General features: G+C 36.2%; 1 protein-coding gene across 3 annotated transcripts in view; it reads right to left on the reverse strand.

Moving 5' to 3' along the window:
* The window catches only part of PDIA5 (protein disulfide isomerase family A member 5), a 222016-nt gene that overhangs the window by 11512 nt on the left and 182678 nt on the right, over nucleotides 1-27826 (reverse strand). For 2 of the 3 annotated variants that reach the window (XM_087920413.1, XM_026708029.2), the window contains exon 15: nucleotides 15580-15650. In XM_087920413.1, coding sequence (XP_087776539.1) covers nucleotides 15580-15650 — 71 coding nt within the window. Of the gene's footprint in view, nucleotides 1-9642; nucleotides 12582-15579; nucleotides 15651-27826 lie in introns of those variants that run through there. The other variant, XM_087920411.1, reaches the window with a different exon arrangement.

The raw sequence follows: 27826 nt of genomic DNA on the forward strand, positions 1-27826 counted from the left end.
TATCAGTGCAGCATAGCCAACAGGTACTGAAGGATATACATTGCCATTGTCTAAAACAACAGCCTTGAGGCTTAAAACTGATGAGTCAATAAAGTGATGCCATTCTAGTAGGTATTAGAAATTAATAAGCTTAAAATGAATAAACTTAAAATATATAAGAAGAAATTGCAAAAACAGGAGATTTATATAAACTGGTACATGATAGTTTAAATTATAGGTCATTTTCATGATTTGCAGCCAAAAATCTATAACAAATATGTTCAAGAAGCAAAACCTTTGTTGTCCAGTATTTTCAATTCCTCTTTGAAGTAACTAAGGCAAGTAAAAGCACAGTGAAAAACACTAAATTACATAATACCATATGTCTAATCTTGATTGTTACTTGACCCCTCAAAAGAAAATATTTTTAGATGTTTATCTCAGTGATTCCTTAATGATTCAACAAATCACTAAGATAAGCATTGGTCCTGAAATGTTATAATGATATAGTTCAAAAAGTGCCCTCAATTCCTCCTGCTGGCATGACAATATAAACAACAAAAACATTCAAAGGTATCAAACAAATTCCTGAAACCTGAATTTGCTGCACAGGGCTTCTCCCAAATTAGCACTGATGATGTTACCTAGTTTGGGTAATGAAACATCTACAAGAAAACAAGCAAGCACCAAAGACCCCTCATTCTCCAAAATTCTTTACATCAAAGAATGTAACAGCAGATGTGATTTTATATATTATTATTATCTAGGGCTTCCTTGTGCACAAATTTATGTATTGGTGCCCTGATTTGAAAACCTCCAGCAAATTGTACCACCACTTAACAGCTTTTAACCTCTAGAACAGAGGTTCCCAACCCACAGGCTGAGGCCCACAACCGGGCTGTAGCCAATTTGAAACTGGGCTGCCTGAGCAGCAGGCTGGCATGCACATGTAGCTTGACCTGCATGAGTGGTGGACTGGCACCCGTGCACAGATGCGAACAGTTCAAATTGTGAAAGTTGAGCTGCATGCTCATGCACATACCAGCTTGCCACTCATGCAAGTTGAGCTGCACGTGCATGCAAATGCACACTGGCCCGATGCTCGCATGGCCCAGTTTCCCTCTTCCTCCCAGCTGGGCTGCCAATCTGCAAAAGTTGAAGACTGTTGATCTAGAAAACCCTCTTAATATTTAGCTTAGGTTGCTTATTTTTTAAATTAACTCAATAGTCATTTTCCTCAATTTGGTTCCTCTTATATGTAAGAAATTTTGACATATTTGTAGCTGCTTTTAATATTATTTTTTGCAAATTAAACATGTCCAGCTTCACTAACTGAACCTCATGGGGGGATTCCAAAACTATTATCTTAGTAACTCTCTTCTGAACCCCCTTTATGTCATTTTTTAAAAGTGGTGTACTTTAAAAGTAGTGTATTAAGAACTGGTCTTAATACTTTGTGGTCTTGTTAGAATAGAATACAGTGAAAATGGCTTCTATTAATACTGTTTTAGACTGCACTGGCTGTTTTAGTTGCTTCATCACATACCTTAATCATACAAAGCTCCCAGTACTCCTAGATCCTTCTGATAGCATTACTAAATTAGTTTTTCATAGTCCATTCCAGGAGAAAATATTTTTGAAATAAACAAAATGCAAACCCAGTTAAAAAGTAATCCCATATTTGGAATTCTCAGTTGCACCAAAGGAATTAAGAATTAACAAGAAAAATAATTGACCAAAAAAGATTAGCAATTAACACAGGGAATTCAAGGTTTTTGAATCGTGGCTAACCCAACATAATAACTTTAGGCCTCTAGTTTAATCCAAAACCCTTTGCTGTATAGGAGGGATATGATCCCATTTCTTTCCACTTCTTGTTATGAATTCAAATAAACACATGAATTAACCCAAACCCAATTAACATTATCAATCACACTACCATGTCCTATCACATACCAATGCGTATCTGTAATTGTAATCAATCAAATAAAGGGATGATTTGCATAAGTCTATACAAAGTGCTTGTAAACCTACAACCTCTTTTACTTTTCCTTCTGGTACAGGTCCTGTCAACAACCCTATTTATACTTCAGTGTAATTGTGGGAAAAATATTCTTCTGTATGCATGTAATTTTTCTTACCAAAGCTGCAGGATTTTATAGTTGACATCCTGCTAGTTTAGTCTCAAATTCAAAGCTGTTGTTTGAAATTATAATTTTGTTCTCTAATTAGTTAATCTCTCTGGTTTGATGCCACCTGCAATTTCAATAAGCATCTCTTACCTTCCATCCTCTAGATCACTTATAACAATCCTAACGAGCACAGAGACAAGGACAGAGCCCTAGAGGCTGGGGTTCACTTGATATTTGCCTCCAGTGTGATGCATTATGTATGAGGACTCCTTAAGTGTGTTTATTCCACTAGCTACAAATTCACTGGATGCAGCACACAGCCCTTGTTCTTGTCAGCAAGCCTTTGAGCGTGTTCCTGTATCCAGTGTTTTTCTCAGATACTTAGATAACATCTATGCCCAAAAGTGTTTTTTTATACAGATCAATTGTGCTCTTTCATGGAAAAGATGGATCTGGTTGCTATATATGGCTTAGTCACATCCATTGCAGCAGTCTATCTGGATGCCTCTAAAAAATAAATTGTGTCTGAAATGTGTGTGGTAGTCTCTTTTTGGGCTTGCTAGAAAAGTAATATAGATCAGCAACATTTTTTCATGTACAGAGATCCCCTATAGTTTTGAAGCTTCAGCAACTTCCAGTTTATTTTTAAGCACAACTAAAGTTACTGCTGAACTCTATATCCCTAAATGACTATGATTTCCTGTAACATCAAGGGTCCCTCTCTCATAAAGCTTTTGGAAATTCCCATTTTAGAAGCAAAATTTACCATGTCTTTTATTGGACCCTAATATCTCTTTGTTTCCTATCTTGAGCTTGTTTGACAGCTTTTATAAAATTACACTGCTGAAATTAATTTTAACTTCTGTCTCTAGTTTTCAAATGCAAATAGAGTTTAGCAGGGGTGGGATTCAAATTTCTTAACAACCAGTTCTGTGGGTGTGGCTGAATTTGTGGGTGTGGCTTGGTGGTCATGTGACTGGGTGGGCACGGCTTGTATGTAAATATTATAAATATTTATGTAAATATTAATTTTTTTTAATAAAAAAGAGCAATTTTTACCCAAAAGTAGGTAAAGCAGGCAGGCAGATTGAATTGCTCACAGAATCACAGATTCACCTATCTATCTGCAATTGGCTACCTGAGTCTGTCACATAAAATTTGTTTGCAAGCAAACTCATAAAATTAACTCACAACACACCATGTATGTAAATATTGAATTTTTTATTTTAAAACAGAGCAACTTTTACCCAAAATCAGGCAAAGCAGGCAGGCAGATAGAGTTGCTCACAAAATCACAGATTAACTTAGAGATCTATCTATCTGCAATCGGCTACCTGAGTCTGCACTGAAAAGCTTCAGTCCTAAGGAAGGTTTGGCTCTGCTCTTAGATTAGCTAGAAAGTGAGAAATCCAAGGATTTCTTGCTTTCTAGCTAATCTAAATTTCCTGGCAGAGCAGAACAGCTGATGGTCGGGGAAAAAAAAAAGGAAAAATAGCAACTTACCAAACCAGGCAAGTTGGATGGCTCGCATGCCAGGTAAGGAGTGAGTGGGCGGAGAGGTGCGGGGTCAGCCAGTGGAGCGATTTGCCGGTTCTCCAAACTGGGGACAATCGTGTGTGCAGCATTTGCAAGAAATCATCAGCTATGCCGCCTGGACAGCTGACAAGTGCTGTGCTCAGGTGCGTAGCATTTGAAAATCCTCTTGTTTCCTGCTTTTTTAAATCTCAGCTGTGCCGCGCAAAACAGCGGAGGAGGGAAAAGCAGGGAATAAAGGACAGCCTAGAGCCCGGGCAGGCGGGTGGGCCAAACACTGAACCGGTTCGGTGTCAACTGCTTTTCGCAGCTACAGGTTCTATAGAACCAGGCTGAACCGGTAGCATTCCACCCCTGGAGTTTAGACATTGCATCAGCTTTTGAATATATGTAAAATAAGTTGATTCAGTCTATCTTATGATTTATTTTACAGGATTTATCAGATGTAACAAATGAGTAAGTAAACTTACTTTAATTAAGTAAGTTAAAATTACCACCTATATTCCAAAGACTTCTAGTGAGATAACTAGCTGGAAATAAATGCAGATTTGTTAAAGGTGAAAGCAGCCAAATTTCAGCGCTTCTTGCATCCAAACAGGCTTGTATTGGTTTGGTCATGTAATACAAATGATTCCTGTGAAAATGTATATGATTTTGCTGTAGCTTAAAAGTTCTGATGAGTGACAAATTCAACAAATACATACACACAAATTAGATAATTGATTTTTTTAATGTACAAGGCAAGATATTACATTAAGGCTTTTGAATTATTTTACCAATTTCAAAAATCAAATGCTTTATTTCTTTTGTTCAAATTTGGACCTCTCCCACACAGTTGTTATACTCATCCTGAGTAGTGGATTACTATGAAAAGCCAAACAAATCTATTGAACTCTCAACATCTGGGAGAGAGATGCTTGAAACAATTTTAAGGATTGACAAACTAGAATCTCCAAAATCTTTATCTTTGAAAATTCTACCTATCTAGAAGTTGCAAATGCCATAGGAGGGACCTGAATGACTCAATGATAACTCAGTGCAGACTTGTGGTGGAATGTACTCTGGATTCCCAGAGGGAGGGAGGAACTGCATTCCAGGGGGCAAAATGGCAGTGGATCTTAGAAAGTTTGGTCTGCAGAAAGAAAGAGGGTTAAAATGGATCCTTCCTAGCTATTCCCAGATGTAGGTACTTGTAGTTATGCAAATAGTTGCTTTAGTCTGGCAAAATTCTTTCTGTAGGTAAAGGCAATTAAAGGAAACTGCTCTTAAGTAAACATAAGGAAGGCTGAGTGCCAAAGAATTGAGGCCTTTGAACTATGGTCCCGTGGAGAAGATTCCTGTGAGTCCCTTGGACTGCAAGGCGATCAAACCGATCAGTCCTAGAGATCAACCCTGACTGCTCTTTAGAAGACCAGATACTGAAGATGAAACTCAAATACTTTGGCCACCTTATGAGAAGGAACGACTCACCGGAGAAGAGCCTAATGCTGGGAATGATCGAGGGCAAAAGAAGAAGGGGATGACAGAGAATGAGGTGGCTGGATGGAGTCACTGAAGCAGTCAATGTGAGCTTAAATGGACTCTGGGGAATGGTAGAAGACAGGAAGGCCTAGAGGAATGTTGTCCATGCGTTAGTGATGGGTTGGACACGACTTCACAACTAACAACAACTCTTAAGTAACTATATATGCTGTTCTTAGTTCTTCAGCTTGAGAAAATTATCTAATAACTTGTCCCTGGATTCCAATGTAAAAGCCCATCCCTTCAAATCATTTCACTCTACTAGTGTAAGATGGTTACTTTTCAGTTAGGGTGCCTTGCTCCATTGTTCCCCACAAATTTCTTCCACTGTTGTCCTTCCTTCTATTGCCCCTGAAAAGAATGGACTCTAATTCTTGTAAAGTATCTTTATACAGTTCATTTCACTACAGTCTAATACCTTTTATCTTTTGTTTGTCTTGAGGGAATTATAACTTTCACAAGGTTATTTTCAGAGAATATATGAAGGAGAAAGGGGGTGGGAAAAATGTTATTAGGAAAGATTTTGATGGCTCGGGGAATGTTAATTTTATCTCTTTCTCATACTTTTTACTGTATATACTTAAAATAAGTAAGCTTATCTAAGATTAATTCTTTTATCTTCAATTACTGTTAGATTGATGAACACAAAGTATTTTCAGTGATTAAACTTCCCCTGCTCTTCTAAATGTACATATAAACTACTATGTCAATCAACTATCTGAAATGGAAAAAATGTCAATATGAAGATAGGAAGACAGAAAAAGAATTTTTTTTGCAAAGAAGCCTGAGAAATAAAAACAAAATACAGCAAAAAACAAAACAAAAACAAAGCCCCAAACAAACAAATCCATCAGCTAATCACAATATGTTTCTTAAATAGCAAATATTTGAAATATGACTATGTCACAGGTTTTTTTTGAACTATGAATATGACTCAGAATCAATAAAGATTGGAAGTGCTGGGAACTTGAGAGAGTTAGTTGGGTTTCTGTGTTTCCCTTTTATTTTATAAGGAAAGCTTATCATAAAAAAAGAAACTGTAAATTATAAATGTCTTTAATAGTTCAGAAATTAGTATTTCATTAATAAAATTATATTCTATTTTAGCTGTCCATTTTTCAGAGGCTCTTTATCTACATTACATTATTTAAAGTCCAGTTTCATTATATTTTCATATCTTTCTGTTCTACATCTCTAATATATTTATGCTGACCTCTAATTTTCTTTTGTGTTCAATCTTTTATATTTGTGTGGTTACCCTCTATTGCGTAATTATCCTTTTCCACACAGAGAGATCTCTTTATCTTACTTTCTGCTTTCTATCTCTGTTGTGTCAAAGTTTTGACATTTTCTTTGCTTGTTCTGCTTTTGGGGGGATTTTTGACTCTTTCCCTCTTCCAAATCTTGACTCCAGCTGAGGGAAATGAAAGAACTTTCCCTCATACCAGATCTGAAAGAAGGAAAAAAATGTTTTTCTCTCCCATTTTCTCAGCTGCTGCCTCCCTTTCCATTGCATCTTTCTCAGCGGAGCTACCTAGCCTTTAGTTTTACTCATTACTTTGACTCCTGGGCTTTGGCTTCCATTTATTCAGCCTCTTCTTCACGAGCTCTAGGTCTGTTGTGCTTCTAGGTGGCCATTTTGTCTTCCTCTTCCCTGCTTCCTCCCAATGCTATTTGATTGGCTGCTGGGTTGTCCTGCAATGGGGAAGGGACAGAAAGGAGGAGAACCAAGTCTGTCCCTCCACCAACTACCAGCTAGAAGAATTCAGGATGTTAGAACAATAAAAGGAAAGCACCAGAGAGTCATCCTTGGAAAACCTATAAATAAGCTTTTACTAAGTGATTTCATAGAACAAACACTCTAGAAGAAAATAATTGCCTGTGACTAGAAGTAGTTAGATCAACACATTGACTTGTTTGTCCAATAATTTTTGAAAAAATGGGACATGTAATTATTGGCTGACGAGCTGAAACTATAGATACCTCAATTACAAACATAAATTTACTCTTATATACATGCAGATAAGTCAACAATTTTAGGTGCTGAAATATACCTCCAAAATATGTTCGGTTTATCCAGGAATGAGCTTATCCCTGAGTATATATGGTCATACTTTTTAAAAGTATCCTACTTGGAGATAAGAACTTCCATAGATAAACAAACCTTGAATTTTTAACCAAAATACCATGAAAATGTGCCATGCACAAATAAGTCAACTGTGAAAATTAAAATGTCGAAGATTTATTTATTTGCAGATGGCACATTTTTATGATATTTGGTGAAAAAGTTGAGGGTTGGCTTATCTGTGAATATATACATTAATTTTTGGATGGAAAAGTCTATTCTCATTTTCTTCTTTACTTAAGGCTCATTTGTACCTGAGGTTGCCAAGCTGACACTTTTAAGGGACTTGTTTTTATCATATCACCTCCACTTCATCCGCACCATGCTATGGAGGTAGCCTAACATCACCTGACATTTTACCTCTTTCCTGACACAAATCTTAAAGTACAATGCCTCTGTGATATTGCTGGCATGATTGTAGGGCAGAATTTGCTCACCTCCCATTAGCTGCTTAAATCTGCTGTAGGCATGCCCCTTTTCAGCTGGTCACTGACTATTTTGGCTTGGGCTGCAAGTAAGTCACTGTGTTGTGTCATGTGCAAAGTCATGGAATCAATCATTAGCCAATTCATCACCCTCCATTTAGAATCAAACAACCTACTCTCCCAAAAACAATTTGGTTTCAGGGAAAAATTGTCCTGCAATCTACAACTCCTACACTCCAAAAACATATGGACTACTCTACTTGACCAGGGTAAAGCAATAGTTGCAATTTACATAAACTTCTGCAAAGCCTTTGATTCAGTGGTACATGACAAACTAAAACTAAACTAAAAGAGTTAAAACTAAACTCTTATGGCATTTCCAGATACCTTCATAAGTGGATTACTGCATTCCTGCCAAACAGGCAACAAATAGTAAAAATAGGGAGTGCTATAACAACCCCTGCTCCAGTTAACAGCGGTGTCTCCCAAGGCAGCATTCTAGGACCCACACTCTTTATACTCTATATAAAAGACCTTTGTGATCACTTTATAAGCAACTGCGTCCTCTTCGCAGATGACATAAAACTACTCAACACCACCGACAATGCTACTGTCCTTCAAAGTGACCTTGATTATGTGTCTGAATGGTCAAGCAATTGGCAACTCCAAATCTTGACCAACAAATGCTCCATCCTACAAATTGGTAAAAAAAATCAGTACACCAAATATAAGATAAGCGGATATGACCTTGTTGATGATCCTCACTCTGTCAAGGTCCTTGGAGTACTCATATCAAATGAACTAAATGCCAAAGCTTAGTGACTAGATTCTTGTGTAAAGACTTGAAGAACAAATCATCTTAACTAAAACTTAACATGTGATCCTGATTCTACATGCTTGAGGTTTGCTTACAGTATCTAAAGTGTAATCCTCCAGTTAGATGTGACATGAGTTGTTTGTACACGTACTAATTTTCTTGGACCTGCTTTTACACATACACTGCAAAAGACCAGTGCATTTATGGCCTCTCCCCCCCCCCCAAAAGAGGATTACTGGATAATTTAAACTAGGGTAGCAATACTCCCCAACAAATGTATAACAGGATTTTCACAAATTATCTTTATTATTAATTACTTGGATCATAGTACTACCACTTGGGCAAGTCCAAAATTTATAGATCATTTGGACCATGTAAATTTTGCATACGCTGTGGGTTCCTTCAAGGTGCTGCCAGCTCCCTCTTTAAATGTGATTGTCATACTTCTGAAAGAGCAATGTTTGTTTATTTATGGGGAAATGCTAATCTTCTAGAATGGACTTGTATGACAGCGTGATCATTTTTTAATATGTGAATATCAATCTTAATATAATGAAATCTATCTTCCAGAAGACTGATATTTGTGGATAAAAATGACAACCTGATTGACTGGTTGTCAAGGTTCAGGGGAAGCACAGGATAATGTGGGATGGCCCTGATGATGTTCCTGCAAGCTTTCTGCTATGGCACTCTGTATATTCCCACTCCATACTGATCTAGCAGCTGGGATTTTTTTTAATTGACAGCAAAATAAATTGCCCTACGCAAGGCCAATAAACACCCTTTCACTTGTGCAAGTTGAAAAATAACTAAACTCTGTACCTTGAACACATATCTTGAATCTGCCAACCCACCTGTCACTTGTTATGGAGAGTAACTGGGTTTCCTGTCAGAGGATGATTTAGGGTGTGAGAGGAAAGGAAGCTGGGGAATCTTCCAATGGCTCCCCTGCAATTGCCCCATATTAGATCTGTAAAAAAAGAACCATCTGCTGGCCTTCTTGTTGCAAAACAATTGAGCTTGGCTATGGGGACAGTGCAATTTATGTTGACACAAGGATGGAAAGAATGCATATTAATCCAGTCATGAAGTTCCCTGAGACAGACTGGTGAACAGCTAGCTTGATTTATTTGAAAATAAAATACTGTATCCCAAAGAATGAAATCTCTGGAAAATTTGATAGCATTCTTCAAAAATCCAGATGCATTTACATTAAAGGGTTTCTCCTCCTATATATACAGCAAATTATAACTATGTATAAAATTTCCTTATACAAGTTCTGGAAAGGAAATACAAAATTTAATTTAATTAGTACAAAATACTAAAGTTAAAAATATGCAATTTTTTAAATTCAAAATCTGAGTTTCAGAAGCACTGATCTGCCAGTTTCTTAGAGCCTATCAGAAAATGGTAGTTAGCAAATTCCTCAACCCAGTGAACAACAGCTAGTGGTAGAGTAAGCTTCAGTGACTCCATGGCTCACTTCTGCCTTTTTTCCTTTATTTTTTTGTTATTTACTTATATAAAGTACCTTATAATAAAGACAAACAATAGTGTTAGCTCTGGTATTAACCTACAACATTCCTTTGCAATCCTATTTTTTTATAAATGTTTATAGAAACCTGACATGTCAATTCCTTGCCAGCTTTTGAGATTAAGCCTTATCTGATAGTTTATCAGAGTACAGGCAAGTAGTACAGAAATTGGTTTTTCTGGAAAAGAATTTCAGAAATAATCCAAAATGAAATCCAGATAAATGTTGAAATATTTAGCTTTGCTGTATGTCAGGAATTAAAAATGGCCTAGTTTTTTTAACCAATTGTTTGTTCTTTAACTTGGGACCCTTTCCAGATACTGAGTTGCGTGTTTGTACATATCTGTTAGAAATTAGAAATATTAAAAAAAACCTTTTAAAATCTTAACTTTATGAGATATATTTTGTCATGGTTTTTAATTTTTGTACTGAAATAGCAGTATTTTTATTTATTTATCAATGTGTCATTCATCTCATGATTCAATGTGACTCTGAGTGAGCATCAGTATACTAACTTATTTTTTAAAACACTTTTTTCCAGGAAACAGTTGGACATTCTTTTTAGTAAAAATTGTCTAATGATTTATTGAAAATATACAGAATGGGTTATTTTCAATGACTTTAAGTGTCACATTTGCTCCATCTCAGAAAGGTTACTGAGTTGAGAGCAAAAGGGAAATTAAGGTATGGTAGGACAAAATTGTTTAGGGTGTAATTTTCACAATGTTAGGATTTAGGTTGGTTAACAAAGAACTTTCGATTCAGACAAAAGCAACTACAGGTATTCCTTGACTTATAATCATTCATTTACTGACCGTTTGAAATTACAATGCCATTGAAAAAAGTCACTTATGATCACTTTTCACTTTCCTCTGTCGCATCCCCAAGGTCACCTGATCACTTGGCAACAGATTCATATTTATGATGGTAGCAGTTTCCTGGTGTCATGTGATCACCTTCTGACAAGTAAAGGCAATGGGAAAGCCAGATTCACTTAACAATTGTGTTAACTAACTTAAGAACTGCAGTGATTTGCTTAACCACTGTAGCAAGAAAGATAATAAAATGGGGCAAAATTCTTTTAACAAATGTCTCAACTTAGCAACAGAAATTTTGGGGCTCAATTGTGGTAGTAAGTCGAGGACTATCCATATCTCCTCATACATTGCATACTTTCAGAAAATACTAACCAAAGGTTGTCACTGAATTCAGTATGGCAGCAGTTCACACAGGTTAGATGGTTTTATTGAAAAGAAATCCTGGAGGAGATGTCCTTCTGTCTACTCTACCAGAAAAGGCACAGAGTGATAAGCTAGTAATACCACACTCATAGTAAAAAAGAAGTAAAATAGCTAAATGGATGTTCTGAGAATTTAGCTGTCATTGTGATATTAAAATGCATAATAGGGAACAAAATCCTAGACATCAGAAAATCTGGTATTCCTGTCCAGGAATCTAATCTATGATTATTTACAGATGAGTGAATTCTGTCCTGACATGGAATGTGATGGAACCCAATACTTAATAAAAAGCATTACAAGAACTTTCAAAGAATGTAGTAAACAGATAAAAACTGTGTAAGGTACTTCAATTTAGGTTTATTGTCCTACAAACTTAGGGTTTTTTTTTTAATTTAAATTATCAGCAATTGAAGCATGTAACTGCTATGATTTATTTGTGTTCAAACAAACAGCAAACTATTCACTCCATGTTAGGTTTTGTTTGACTAAAATACAAGAAAAAGTCACTTTAAATGCTCATACTCTTTGCCTTCTTTGCCTTTCCAAGGACTGTTTTTTAAGCTCTTACGGTTGCGATAATAAAAACCTTCTGAGGAACATTCGGCTTATTTTTTTGCTGTTAAAATATGTACTGCCACTCATCAGTTTGTTGATTCAAGGAAAAAATCTCCACAGCAGCAAATATTGACATTTGTTATGAAAATGGAAGTGAATAGCTTACTGAACATTGATTTTAGAGAAGAATGAAAAAGGGCAAGTCTTCAATTCCCCCTATGTTCTTTCCCAGACTGAAATGTTATCTCTTTTAAAAATATCACTACTTTTGGAAAGTAGTGAATTAAAGTTGACAAACCTGTTTATACAGAAAAGGATACTAATACCAAGTGACTTCAGTTCTGATTCTACATATGAATATTACAGAATGCTGGTTCCCTATAAAGGGGCTATGGATGAAGGATGCTTAGTTTTTATGAACTATTGTATCAATTAAATGTTGTGTTTCTGATCAACTCAATGAAGTTATGCAGTGATTCCCAGGAGATCAGCCTAGGTTTGGATGCTGCATATAAGCTGGGAATAATGTTGGTGATGAAGAAAGAAGGCTGAGAGTGTATCCCCAGAATATATAGTCCCAGTAGAGTCACCTGTGGTGTGAAGTTCATCCCAGCAGTCCAGCTAAAGCAAGCTGGCCTCTACATAGGGTGGCAACAATATATGAAGTTGCTGGAAGCAGATGATCACTTTAGTTATAATGGCAAAGATGTCATTACATTCTGTGTGGGAGAAAGAAATGGCAAATCAATCCAAGAAAACCACAGCCATAGATGAGATGAAGTGACTGACAATATGGTGCCAAAATATGAGCTTCTCATGCTGGATAGTAACTTGTAATTGAAGAACAGCTGAGGATCTTTTGGAGTATTAGTGGTGTTTCTGATGTGACTAGATTAAAGCTTTCAGAGTATGTAGTTGCTGATGCTGGTTTGCAGGAAAAGAAAATCCTAAATCTTTTATTTACTTTTTTATTTATCAAATTTAGGTACAGTCCATTTCCACCTCAGAGTCACCCTGCTTGGCGTAGAGTTAAACTCATACAATGCAGTATGGGTATTTACAGCCTCATATTCACAACAGTTTATGAGAGAATACATTTGTTAGACATTCAGATGTCACAAGACTGGGTGTGATACTGATTATATTGCATGAATGTAAATAGGATACACTTTGGTTTCAACGTTTAAGAAAATGTTTTTATTTGGTGTTAGTTCTCTAATATTCTTATGTTTTTACTACTGTATGGTGATTAGGTAACTTGTTTCCTCATAACTCTAAATATTAATCACTAACATTACTTTACACAGACTGAGTACAAAATAGGCAAGTGGGCAAGAACTATTCAAAATATACAATTCTAAAGGAATGTAAGAGGTAAAATGGAATCAGCAATAGATATTCCATCTTTTCAAAGTTTCATAATTGTTCCCATGATGGCCAACTTTAATGGAAACAGTTCAAACCAAATATTTGCATTGGCTGAAGGTACTGGAATTATGATCCTAAAAATATGCACTGCAGTTTCTCAAATAGCAAAACGCCTTATGAAGGCAATGACATAGTTCAAGGATTTTCAATAAGTAGCTAGCAAAAGACAGCGACTGATAACTCTGTATCTTAATTCTCCTATCTGGGTTATACAATCTGTTCCTCCATTGTGGTATTATATTGACTGACTTAAGAAGATGGAAAACTGAGAACCACAATGTTGGGGACAAATACAAGCTTGTAAAAAACTATGTGGCACATGCAAATATTTTCCTTTGAAAATTAAAAGCTCGCTGGATTTTTAAAGTCCAATTTGTTTTACGTACCTGCTTATCTGTTCTCTACTGAACTGTGTAGCAGCAGCCAGACCAAAAGAAAGATTCATAGAAAATTGAGAAAGGAATTGTTTAAAAAGAGCTTTACGATAATGCTGAAGTGCATCCCTGAACAGCAGTACAGTCTGTATAGAATATCCATAAAGGTCATTAGCAAATCCAAGAGCACTTCAGCAGAATTGAATTGTATATGATTGAAGAAATAGTATAGAATTATCAATCTCCACCACCTTGAAAAGTCAAGCAAAGTAGATAAAAACATAGCTGTGTTTCCTGTATGCCTGGCCTTCAGGAACTACTCTCAAATTCAATATCCTGAATTGGAACTTAGGTTCCAGCTCATTAAATTTTATACTTCTACATTTTAGTTGGCTGGCACATTTCTTATTTCTACTATTAGTTGAAATAAGGGCTGCACCCATCAATCACCATCTTGAGGTCTAAAAGGACCTCTCTCAATCTTTGTCAGGTTTTGAATAAATCTATTACTCAATGGAAGCAATGCAAATTCTGAATTTACCCATAATTTGGACAAAGTTATTTTACATTATACACACAAAGTTCTCAGTATTAGGGGAATTACCATAGTTGAGAAAGACTCATGGGCTATCCACAAAGTTGTGGTATTCATGCTGTAGCTATAGAGGAGGAAGGAGTAGGTGTGGAGTTGCATGTTGCTTGGGATGGGTTGCCAAGATAGAATAAAACCATTTGAGTTTTGAAAAGCAATAAGTTTTCTTAGTATTGATGGTATGGCAAAAGAGGAACTGATACTGAATAATCAAGATTTTAAAAATACTCATATACGTGCAAAAGAAGGCAATACACTTCTCCTTGAAGTGCTTGTCACAGTAGGAGGAATGTATTGCTGTCTCCATGCCTTTCCTAATTCAACTTTTAGCTCTTGTTCAGAATCAGGGTTTGAAAAGCCCATTCAGATCATTAAGACTAACTCCCTGCTCAGTGAAGGAATCCTAATTAAAGTATTCTCAATAGTAGGGTCTCTAGACTTGATCCAAAGATACACAGTGAAGGCAAATCCACTATCTCTCTGGGTAATTGGTTCCACTATGAAACAGCTTTTAGTCTTAAGAAGTTTAAATCTGCCTTCCTTTAAGTTCATTCTCCTGTGACCTGCACTCCAGAATAACACAGAATAGTGCAATGCTCATTTGAAGTATTATTTGGAGGAATGTTTGTGGCAAAATTAGATATTTCACTTCAGTGAAAACTTATAGCACTTATCCTCCCAAAAATGGTTAACACAAACACATATGTAAGTTTGTATTTATGCATATCTCTATGCACAAACACCTACTAAACCTAGATCAGGAATTCCATGGTTCATTTTCCCCAAGACTTAGTAACTTCTCTCAATATTTTCTCATAGGGCAATATTCATAGTTCTCAACATTTGAACCCTACAACTAGATCTGTCATTTTGCAATGATCTTTCTGAACTTTAATTAGTACATCATGGGACTGTTGAAGATGCTATCTATATTATGTGTTAGAAGTCCATAATAAGTCCACAATTTGAATCTAGCCAACCAATATTCTCAGTCTAATGACAATTCTCATCTCAAAATTGAAAAAGAGTAGGTCTCTTTTAGTAATAGAACAAGTGGTAACATTCACAGCAAGCTGCTCTTGGGGGTTTCTTACATGTTTATGTTTCTTTTCCTTAAATCCTAGACAAAAATCTTCACTTCAAGTTGAGATTGCCCCAAGACAAAAAAAAAATCCTTCTCCACTAATCACATTTAACTGGAAGAAATCAAGAAGAGGGGCAAAGTGGGAAATTATTCACATGTTTCTAAAAGCAGAAGAAGTAAACAATAGATCAAATAATCTGGAGTTGATTCCAAAAACCCCAAAATGACTGTAGAGTTACCTTACGATCTTCTTTAAAGAGTTCTGCTGCTGTTGTGAAATGTGGGATTGAGTTCTTACAATGTGGACACCCTGTGGGATAAAGAAAGATAGTGATAAGCCACATGTGAAATGTTTGATAATAAAAAGCACCATTAGATATTTCCAGCAAGTTTGAAAGCTAAGAAATAGCACATCTATCTTCCTATGAATGAGACAGATTTATTTATCATTTTTTAAATTAAATTTCACCACAAGGGGACTCTGTTCGTGCATAATTCTTGCACTATTTACATACCATGGTAATATCACTTGTAGCAGCAAACATACAAACTCATATCATACAATTCTCAAAATTCAGGCTTGTTTACCCAAAACAAGCTAAATAGGGATCCATTTTACAGATCACAAAAACTGTGAAAAGATTTTAATTTGACTTCAGCAGTATCATCAGCCAACACCTACCTATATACTTGTCCTATCTTTTAACAGTGCACAACAAAGCAGACTAGAACATGAACACTTTTATTTACTTTGCATAGTTGTTCTGAGATTATTTCTGTCTATTGTAAGTAAGAAAGAGGGGGGAATAGCATAAAGAAGAAGGAAGTCAGGGAAAAACATAAAGCAACTGGACAGGGGAATCTTACTTCTAAGTATATTTAACCTGAATATTTTTAGTATTTTTATTGTTGTTTTTAGCATATTTCATTGTAATATATCTTTTTCAATTGTAAGCCACCTAGAGTCATTGAATGAGATGGGTGGCTCTAGAAAGTGAATGAATGAATGAATGAATGAATGAATGAATGATGAATGCATGAAAAGAAGGAGAAACCCCATTTGATAATTTCATCAGACAAGCATTCCTACTTTCTGCCCCCAAAATGTAATCTTAAAGCTGATCTTCAATATACCCACTGTCTGCAGTAAGATGATCTGCTATTTTCATCCTATGAGATTTTCTTTCTTTTCAACAACTTCTGAATGCAAGGTAACTATCTTCAATACCATAACCATGTTTTTATTGTCAAGTAGAATTCTGCCTATGCCTTGATATACTGAGAACTAGAAAGCCGTACCTAAATTTTTGGACAATAGGCAAAGAAGAGTTCTCTTAACAGATGGAATCCACATTTAACCAGGGAATAATTAATTCCCTTTCGCAAAGAAGTTTTATGTGAGCAAATTATAGAGGCAAAAAGAACAGAACTGTTTTAACAACTAGGTAAACTGATGTGGGAGAAGATGGAACTCTAAAATGTATAGCAAGAAATGGACCTCAACATCTTTCCACAGGTGAATATCTTTTTACAATAAGTCAACATACATCAAATTTAGTATTAAGGCCCTAGAACAAAGTAAACCAGTGGTTAGCTATCCTTGGTTCCATAAAACAAAAGTTTAAATTAGATTTGAGTGCAGTTAACACTTCAAATTATTCATTCATACATGCATATTAGAGAACCATTGCAGTGTAGTGTAGTGGTTAAGCTGTTGGACTAGGAGCCAGATTCTAGTTTCACCTTTGGCCCCAGAAGCTTATCACCACAGGTGATTTACTTCACAGGGTTGTTATGAGGAAAAATAGGAAGAGAAAGCACAACGTACCCCCCTGGTATGCTGTCTGGAGCTCCTGCACAAAAGATAGAATATAAATTTCTTTTTCTTGCACATGCCTAAATGCATACCTATCAGTCTTTTCCCTTTCAGGATATATTTGTTAACTTATTCTTGGAAAATATATATTGCACAGTACTATTCGGAGGCCATGTGAGCTTGCAAGTAGGAATCTGATTAATGACCTTAAGAAGTCCCACTGGGCTCCAGAAGCGGGCTTCCTGCCCTACCATCAGCAGCAAATAATCAGAGAACAAAACTTAGGGAGATTGTTTACAGCATAGTCTGAAATATGGATAGAAGTACTGTTCAGGAACAGATTTTTTTCCTTCCATTCACCCACTGCTTAACTGAATTTCATGATTCAGTCCACAACATATTCTTGAAGGAAATCAGTGGAAAACTGGTTTTGCAGATCATGTCTAACTGATCCATAAATAAATTTATAATGAAACCATTGGAGAGATGGATGAAAATCAATTAGAAGACAGAAGATTTTAGGAGTCTCAGCAGATTAAAAAGCAAATGCACTTCAACACAGAACATAGTCTTTAAACTTTTCTTTCCACCTTCTGATTTCATAAATTATCATCTTCTCCTTTTTGTTACTATATTTTTCTTAACAAAACCAGGATTTATTATTCTAATTGTTAAATATTTTTCTCATTTTTCTACTGCCAAGACCTTAATAAACCTTAATAAACCTTTTAAATAGCCCTTTCCAACATTCAGTCCAATGCTTAAAAAGCCTGTCCCCACAGATTTCAGGTCTAAACTGAACTAGTCTTTTTAAAATTATTTTTTTAGGCTGCATTATTATAAGAACTGAAATAAATGAAGAATTGCTTTTTATTATTTCATTAACTGAACTGGTAGAACTTTAAAGTCGATCCAGAGTAAAAATGTTCAAGAAAAATCAAATGATTGCCAACTTTGCTTTGAATTTAGGCACCTGAATCCCATAAATAGATGTGGATATCATATTGTGTATTTTTCCTGATAATTCACATCATAGCGTTCTTTTAAGACTTATGTTACAGTTCAAATTGTTCAAATTGTATTCTTTGCTTGATAGCAATTGATATGTACCTTTCATTTGTAGACTGTCTCTATCATCAAGAATTGAGAGAAAAGGGATACACACCTTCCATAATCCACCCAAACTGCTCAACTGATTAGCAAGGAACCAAATGAAGGAAAATGGTTTGATGCAATTCTCCTTTTTCCCCATGGTTTTAACTTATGAGGGGAAGAAAAGTCATTGGATGAAAGAACAATTAGAAAGACTTCATGGAACATCCTAATAGTATCCTAAGAGCAGCTCTAAGCCACTGATAAACCAAATTATATATTACCTGGAATATATACCCATCAATTGGATAATTTATGTATTGCTCAGGAAAGGTACAAAATGCAAGTAATAGAAGCACATCTTCCAAGGTCTTTTAAAGAAAACATGTTTTTTTTTGTTCAGATGCTCAGCTGTTTCTGAATCTTTATGACCCAATAAACATCATTACACCAAGACCGTCTGTCAGTAATGGCTTCTTTAAATTCTTGTAAGCTCATGCTTGTAGCACCAGTGATTATTTTAGTCGTCTGTCAGAGCTTTAGGATTGGTTGCATTTGATCATTCCAATCATTGTAATCTTGCCTTCACATTATGGACCACAATATGTAAGCTTTAACTTCAGCAAGTATCATGCACAATTGTCACCTGTACAGGATACATGAATCACATTCCTGATGACAGACTGCTGTCTATATTATATTATATTTGTAAATATAATTTAAATATAATTTACAAATATCTTATCCTACATATGTAAGAAACAAGGAAGATTTTTTTTGAAATGGAGCCTTATTTAACTGCAGCAAAAAGAGAGCCAGTGTGTATTGCTATCATGATTCTATCTTCAACTTTCAGAAGAAAGAAAAATTGGCTGCAATTGAAAAATTGCCTCCCCACACCTGCTGTCAGTTCTTTTGTGGCCTTTGACTACACATTTTCTTCCTTTTCATTGAACTCATTGATTCAAGAGCAATAGTATAACTCTTTAGAGCACATATTTAATCCAGAAATTTCTCCAGTGTTTTAGGTGAAAAACAAACATTTTATCATTCAAGGTTCCCTAGCCACAGCTTTAAATGCTAGTGGCATTAATCAAACTTTGGATATTTTCCAAACAGGAAGATGTGAAACTCTCAAGGAGCAAGAAATTATCAGAAAATAACTAAGAAGACTGACATCATAGGACTAGTTGAACGTCATCTATTACAATTACCAAGTGCAACAAATGGGAAGAAACTCAATTTAATCATTAACTTTTTAAAAGTTCAGGCAAGCTCAGAATCCATTACAGATGTGATTTCCATTCCTTCAACAGCAGCTTCCATTTGCACAAGCCTTCATCCAATATCACATTTTAAATAATGTTTTTGCTCTCACTCCAAAAACAAAAAAAATCTTCAAAGTAATATTCTTAAATGTCTTTATCAATTTGATATGTAGACCATTTCAATATTTTTAAGAGTGCAAGATCCGACAGTATAGTACAGGGCTCTCAACTCCCAGCCCGTAGGCCAAATATGTCACATGCTGACTACGTCCATGCCCAGTTTAATGAAGTGGAAAAAAGTCCTGATACATCACGTGATGTTGCCGTGATGATGTGAGTATGATACCCCTGATATAGTAAAAGAATGAATCTCCTGCTCAAAGAAAACTAGCTTCTGTCTCAGACTTGGCTGCACCCAGGTAACACCAGCATGTTCGCTCCTAATAAATGATTTTTTAAAACTCTGAGAGATGAGGCTAGAGGCTCATGATTTGAATGTGGGTAGATTGTCAGAGCCCTGACATATGCAACATTTCAGCACAAATGGCCGTGTTCAATAATAAATATAAGTGACTCTTATGCCTGAAGATAAAAACTGGCACAATGGGAGACTGGATATTATGAAGATTACGATAATAGTTTTAGTTCTCCATGTGAAATGTACTAGTACTATATTTTTATGGGTGATTTGCAAAAAAAAAATTGAATTTCATATAGCTAGGAGATAATCCTCTTTGAACCAATGAGTCTTAAACTTGCAGGTTTAATCACAGTCTAAACAATGAATTTAAGAACTAAAATCTAAATGAGGGACTGTTTAGGATCAGTACATCTAGGCACAGCAAATGTATTAATGTTAGAAGTACTAGAGTTAAAGGGAGACAAGTCTTTTAAATCCAAGATTAATTTTTGAATGGAAAACAGATGGGAAGGGGGAAAAAGGCCCATTCATTCCCTATCTGAAGTGACTTTGAGTTTGATTTTTTGTACTCTTTTCTTGGCTTTGGTTAAAACCCACTAAGAGCTTTAATCTCCTAGGTACAGTTGTCCAAAATGTCACCTACATTTTTATAGTTCCCCCTGCCCCCATTGTTTAGCTTTGGGTTGTGTCTGAAAAGATGTGATTATTATTTATTTTATTATTAATTAATTTATTTATATCCTACCTTTATTGGAACATTACCTTGGAGGGTTGAGAGGGTAGCCTGTCACAGGGCACCTAATTTCTGATATTTTTTTGATAGAACATTCAGGATCCCAAATTAAGACCATATTTACCAAAAACAAAACAAAACAAATCTAATCTGAGAAATTGTAACACATGGAACATTTGGTGTAATGAATACATATTTTTCTCGTTTTTTCTTATTGCTGACAAATGACCAAAATATGAAGACTTGTAATTCTGTTTTCTCTATTTAACGCCTCTTAATAAGTGTAAAACTAATAGTAGAACTATGTCTTTCACCTCCATGTTTGGTAAGCACCATATTGGTAAGCTCCATGTTTGGTAAGCACCATCCTTTTTTTCAACTTTTACATTTTAAAATCAATATGTTAGTCCTTGTGCATATTAAGCTATAGTAAATTCTATTTATCATGGGTTGTGAGTTTATGATTGTGTAAAATAAATGTGTACAGCTCTAGGAACTTCAATGGTTTTGCAAATTAATCATTCCCCACTGCTTAATACAGGCTACCAATTTCATGACGTTTCTGAATTGGTGTAAAAGATTTGGTTTTTTGTTCTTAGTTGCGAAGTCGTGTCCGACCCATCACGACCCCATGAACAACGTTCCTCCAGGCCTTCCTGTCCTCTAACATTTTCTGGAGTCCATTTAAGCTCACTCCTACTGCTTCAGTATAAATCATCAAGTTTAAAACTAAGACATTTCTGTAGTTACAATATATTTGTTGTTGTAGGTCCTGACCAATTGAAATCCAGCATCACCCAGTAATTTATAAGACCAGTTTGATTATTTGTACTTTATATTTTAAAAAATACTGCCAATATTTTAATCTGAAATATGTTTCCTGGAAAACAAACAATACATGAGAAAACATGTGTGAGGCCTGTATGTGCACAAAGAATAGATATATTTTATTCGGATTATCTTAGGCTGTTCTGCTCTCCAAGCCACTTGCTCTCCATTATAAAAAACAGTAATTCACAAAGATGCAATTTTTTAAATCCCATCTAAGTCATGCACTTCCTTTCCACAAATCCCTTTCGTGCCATCTGCTATGGAAGAAAAGCTATTAGATTGTTATCTTCTGTGAAAGCAACAAACATCATACAGCAACTGCCGAGATATTTTCCATCTTCTTACTTTGTTTAGAAACAAGGCTCTGTTATAAGAGCTATCAAACCCTGAAGTATGCTTGTTCTAAGTCCTCCTGGAGCTCAGAAAGGACACAGTGGGAACTATATTAACAGCTCTACCACACACCTGCTATTTGAAAATGTTTTATTTTCATACTTTATTAAATGGCAAAACCATGGTCTTAAATCTAGATTCTGCTCCATAGTGGTTACATTGAAGACAATTACTGCTATGAAAAGAATATCTTTGTGAACAGGACCTGAGTTCTACATAATTTAAGAGTGAAGACAAACTAGGCCTCAGGACAGAGCTACCAAGATTCAGAATCAACAATCTGAAACAGGCAAGAAGAAAATTGGACGGTGCAGCTTATGCCTGAAAGAATAGTGTAAACATGGAATAGGTGCCTTCCAGTCTCAATGCTGACAAAAGCCTGGCCAAGAATTAGAATTCTTTATCGGCCAAGTGTGATTGGACACACAAGGCATTTGTCTTCAGTGCGTATGCTCTCAGTGTACATAAAAGAAAAGCTACATTCCAGTGGTGGGATTCCAAAATTTTTATTACCGGTTTTGTGGGCATGTCTTGGTGGGTGTGGTATGTCTTAGTGGGCATGGCTTGGTGGGCATGGCAGGGGAAGGATACTGTAAAATCTCTATTCCCATCCCACACCAGGGGGAAGATTACTGCAAAATCCCCATTCCCTCCCCATCCCACTAACCTACTTTCCAGTTCCGTTCTCCTGTGCAGGGCAACAAAAGAAGACCCAGCCGATCAGCTGGGACTCGGGAGGTAGAGAATAGATAGGGGCGATACCAGTCAGAGGTGGTATTTGCCAGTTCTCCAAACTACTCAAAATTTCCACTACCGGTTCTCCAGAACTGGTCAATACCTGCTGAATACTACCTCTGATAATTTGTCAAGAATCATAAGGTTCATAAAGATACATAAAAAGAGTCAATTGACCTGAAAGTGTTGAGGCCTAAAAGACTTAAAATGAGATCCCAAAGTTCAGACAAATAAGACTACCTCTATATATTTGATTTTTCTTCTTCCCCACAATAAAGAACTTCTCTAACAATATTGAATTCTTAAAAGTTTTTACTGTTAATTAGCTTTGGAATGCAGAGAACTTCTGGAAACATAAAGATTTAGAGTTATGGCTAGCCGGAGGCCTTGACAGAATTTAAAGCAATATGTTAAAGCTCAGTGGCATTAAACTTGGTGGCCTTATAATTAGGCAGAATATGCTAATGTAGAAGCATATTATTCAATGGAAAATGATAACATGGCAAATTGTTAAAGTGATTGCCAAAGAGAGACATTCATGTGACCACGTACTAAAGGCAATCTTTTTAGCAATTAAAGTCGATTCGAAATTTTAGTAAAGATTTATAAAAGAAATCTTGTTACACAGAAGTTGGAATTTTTGGCCAATGTCTCTTTAGATTTTACCATCACAGTTCAAAAGCACACCTTTCTATATACATTACCTGCTTTGCTACTTTTGCCGCTCATTCAGCTGACATAACTTGGGAGTAACAGCAATATTTAAGAAGAGTAATATTTAAGAAAAGAGGCTCCCATAGGATAAATAAATATGTTTGGATAAAAAGAATGAGAAATAGGGACAAATGAGAAGAAAATCACATCACAGATTCCTTGATGTCTCTTTCTCCCAACAGTAATTACAGTGCTCTATGTAAATGTGGGTTTTGCCCCAGAATCAGAAGAAATTAGGCAAAGGCAGACCATTGTATACTTAAGGATTATTACAAAGTTTCAGGGATTGCATGAGATAATTAGATATAGGCCCCATGAAAAAATGCATTTCACATCAGCCAGGTGAATTATCTGAAGGTAAAGGCTCCTCTGGGAAATATAATTTGTTGTGAAGCCCTATTTATTTTAGCTGCTTGATAATTAATGGGATCTTAGGTAGCCACCTTGTTTTCAAATTAAATTGAATCATGCTCTGTTACCAAAATCTCACTATATGTACCACTGGACTATTTAAAATGTAAGGCAATATAAGCTACTGCTCTTTAGAAAAAAAGCAAAAGCATCAGACTTAAATACTATTTTTCATTATTTATTATAATATACTTGAATTAAAAAATCAGTATGTCCTCTATTTTCAGTTCACTAATTCTTTGATTAATGGTGTAAAGAATAAGAAAGATGACCTTCATAGAAAAATACAGATTCTGTTGTCAAGGAAACAAGGACTAAAGCATTTTTAAGTTCACAATATTCAGATAATGCTTGGAAGCATTCTTACATAACTTTTCATGGATTGGCACAGTCCACCATATATTTTGCCATCTTTTCATGAAAGACTTTGACTAATGCTTTGCTGAACACAAGGTACAGTATGCCTGTGGCATTCCTACGATATGATAGTCAGCCTCTCTTTTTATCAAAAAGAATCAGATTCATTTGGCATGACTTGTTTTTCATAAATTCATACTGGGTTTTAATATGCATGTAATTGTTTTTCTAAGAGTTTGTGAACCAGCAGCCTAATAATCCATTTTTTATTTTGTCTGGCATCAACATGAAATAAAGACCAATTTTCTTGGTAAAACAGCCGATTAGAATTCATTAGAAGATTTAACATTGTTTAAGCATGGATTAAAACAAGACAGAGAGCTAAGATTTCTTATTACTTATTATGAAAGAATGTTTCATCATACCCAACTAATTGCCTTATTTATCAGTACTACAGGTAATTTTCCCTGTCTCTTATTTCTCCTTTTACAATTTGAAATCCCTTTTCTCCCTTCCCCCAGATTGTGTGTTTATAAAATACTTCTTTCTCAAAGGGATAATCAACAGAACTACAGTGTCAAGATTAAGAGAAAAAAATCATTCCTTTATATTCTGCATGGTTAGACCACATAAAAATATTGTATACAGTTCTGCACACTGCATTTTAGGAAGAACATTGACAAATTGATCCATGCCTAGAGGACAGCAACAGAGATTATAGGGTGCCTAAAGGAAAAATATGGATATGATTAGCCTAGAATGTAGAAAAACATGTTATGTTACCTTCTATTAGCTAAAGGGCTGTTAAACAGAAGATAAGACTTGTTTAGTGTTATTCCAGATTGCATGATAAAAAACAATGTATTTAAATTATAGTAAAAGAGATGTCAAATGAACATCAGGATGAAATCCATAATTGTAATAGGTTTCAACAATGTAAATATTGTCTCTGGAATTGGTAAATTCATTTTCACTTCAAGTTTTGAAACAATGGCTAGATAGCAATATGTCAGATATAGTTTAACAGTACTGAATCAGGTAGGGATTAGTTAATCACTTTAATGATTAATCAATTGATTATATCATGGCTCAGCACAATGTCAACTGACAAAGGAATAAAACAGGTACACGTATACCAAAACACAGAACAAAATGCATTCAGATAAATGAATTATCTTTACATGTGATACCAATTTGTTGTATGTATAAACCCCAAGTTAACAACTTTTACTATAAACTTGGAAGCTTTGCTGGCTCCGTATTAGTAGAACCCTGAAGGTAGGGAAATCTGTTGTTAAATTCCCAATAGGTCATTTTGTCAAGTAAAGACTCTAAATACCAGGTCTTGGTTGAAGCATACAATTGACATTCAAATAACACAATGTCTTCTATATCTGGGGCTCCTCATATATATTTTCTCTCCTTGTATGTTCCATACTTTACCATGGAGTTCAGCAACTAAAATCTTACTCTATTAAGGGCTGTTCTTTAATACTGCACCAAGCCCACCATCAGGTATTTTTATATTTGGAATGACATTTTGTTTCTGGTCAAACCTTTAAAAGAATGTATACCACAAGCATATTGATTAAAGGCAAATTAATCAACTGTGACTTTTTAAGCTTACTGCTTATCTATTGAAGGCTCAGTTAGATGACAGCACCTAGCTGACCATACCGATCTCAAAGAACTAAATGGCTTTGGATGTGCTTGGGGGACCAAGAGGGAGTCCCAGGACTGGAACTTGGAAAAATAAATGAGAACTCATTATACTCAGACTTTTAAGTCTTGCTTTTCAGACTTCCTATTTTCTATAGTGCTACTTCCTGTACCATAAATGATTCATATCTAGTTGTTTATACACTGCTCAAAAAATAAAGGGAACACAAAAATAAGACATCCTAGATCTGAATGAATGAAATATTCTTATTAAATACGTTGTTCATTACATAGTTGAATGTGCTGACAACAAAATCACACAAAAATTATCAGTGGAAATCAAATTTAGCAACCCATGGAGGTCTGGATTTGGAGTTACACTCAAAATTTAACTGGAAAAAAACACTACAGGCTGATCCAACTTTGATGTAATGTCCTTAAAACAAGTCAAAATGAGGCTCAGTCGTGTGTGTGGCCTCCTTACAACGCCTGGGCATGCTCCTGATGAGGTGGCGGATGGTCTTCTGAAGGATCTCCTCCCACACCTGGACTAAAGCATCCCCCAACTCCTGGACAGTCTATGGTGCAACGTGGCGTTGGTGGATGGAGTGAGACATGATGTCCCAGATGTGCTCAACTGGATTCAGGTCTAGGGAACGGGCGGGCCAGTCCATAGCATCAATGCCTTCATCTTGTAGGAACTGGTGAAACACTCCAGCCACATGAGGTCTAGCATTGTCGTGTATTAGGAGGAATCCAGGGCCAACCACACCAGCATATGGTCTCACAAAGGGTCTGAGGTTCTCATCTCGGTACCTAATGGCAGTCAGGCTATCTCTGGCGAGCACATGGAGGGCTGTGCACCTCCCTAAAGAAATGCCACCCCACACCATTACTGACCCACTGCCAAACCGGTCATGCTGGAGGATGTTGCAGGCAGCAGAACGTTCTCCACGGCTTTAAGCACAACCCCCACCTGTGGATGTCGGGCCCTCATATCACCCTCATGTTTCTGACCATTTGAGCAGCCACATGCACATTTGTGGCCCGCTGGACGTCATTTTGCAGGGCTCTGGCAGTGCTCCTCCTGTCCCTCCTTGCACAAAGGCGGAGGTAGCAGTCCTGATCTGGGTTGTTGCCCTCCACGGCTCCTGATGTACTGGCCTGTCTTCTGGTAGTGCCTCCGTGCTCTGGACACTACGCTGACAGACACAGCAAACCTTCTTGCCACAGCTCGCATTGATGTGCCATCCTGGATGAGCTGCATTACCTGAGCCACTTGTGTGGGTTGTAGACTCCGTCTCATGCTACCACTAGAGTGAAAGCACCGCTAGCATTCAAAAGTGACCAAACCATCAGCCAGAAAGTTAGGAACTGAGAAGTGGTCTGTGGTCACCACCTGCAGAACCATTCCTTTATTGGGGATGTCTTGCTAACTTCCTATGCTTTCCACCTGTTGTCTATTCCATTTTCACAACAGCATGTGAAATTGATTGTCAATCAGTGTTGCTACCTGTGGACAGTTTGATTCCACAGAAGTGTGATTGACTTGGAGTTACATTGTTGTTTAAGTGTTCCCTTTATTTTTTTGAGCAGTGTATATACTATATATATATATATATATATATATATATATATATATTCGTTTTCTTAAGTTTTCGTGGGTATTTATATGTATGGCATTCAGCTTTGTTCGGGTATTTTCCCACATCATTATAGTTGTGCTTTTAAAGTTGTAGCAACGTTTCGGCAGAATCTCATCTGCCATCATCAGGCTTGTGTACTGTGTTCGTCTGTGAGTCAGGCTTTCACAGCCGTTTTTGTTTTAAATTTGGTGCTAGCCTACTTCTGTGCCAGAATGGTTTTTTTCTTCATCCTGATTGGTTGGGAGTCTTGGTCTGTGTTTATTGGTCTTAGAGTTTGCTGTGTTCTGCTTGATTGGTGTTTCTAATATCTTCTGTCTGTTTTGTAGCTTTTTTGGGTCTTGATTGGCTGGCAAAATTGTGTTTCCTGTATTGGAGGCTTTTAGTGAGGCTTGGCTCTGAGTAAACGGACG

This window comes from Pseudonaja textilis, chromosome 1 (assembly GCF_049901715.1).
Source record: "Pseudonaja textilis isolate UNSWEBS1 chromosome 1, rPseTex1.2, whole genome shotgun sequence".
Taxonomy (NCBI): Eukaryota; Metazoa; Chordata; class Lepidosauria; order Squamata; family Elapidae; genus Pseudonaja; species Pseudonaja textilis.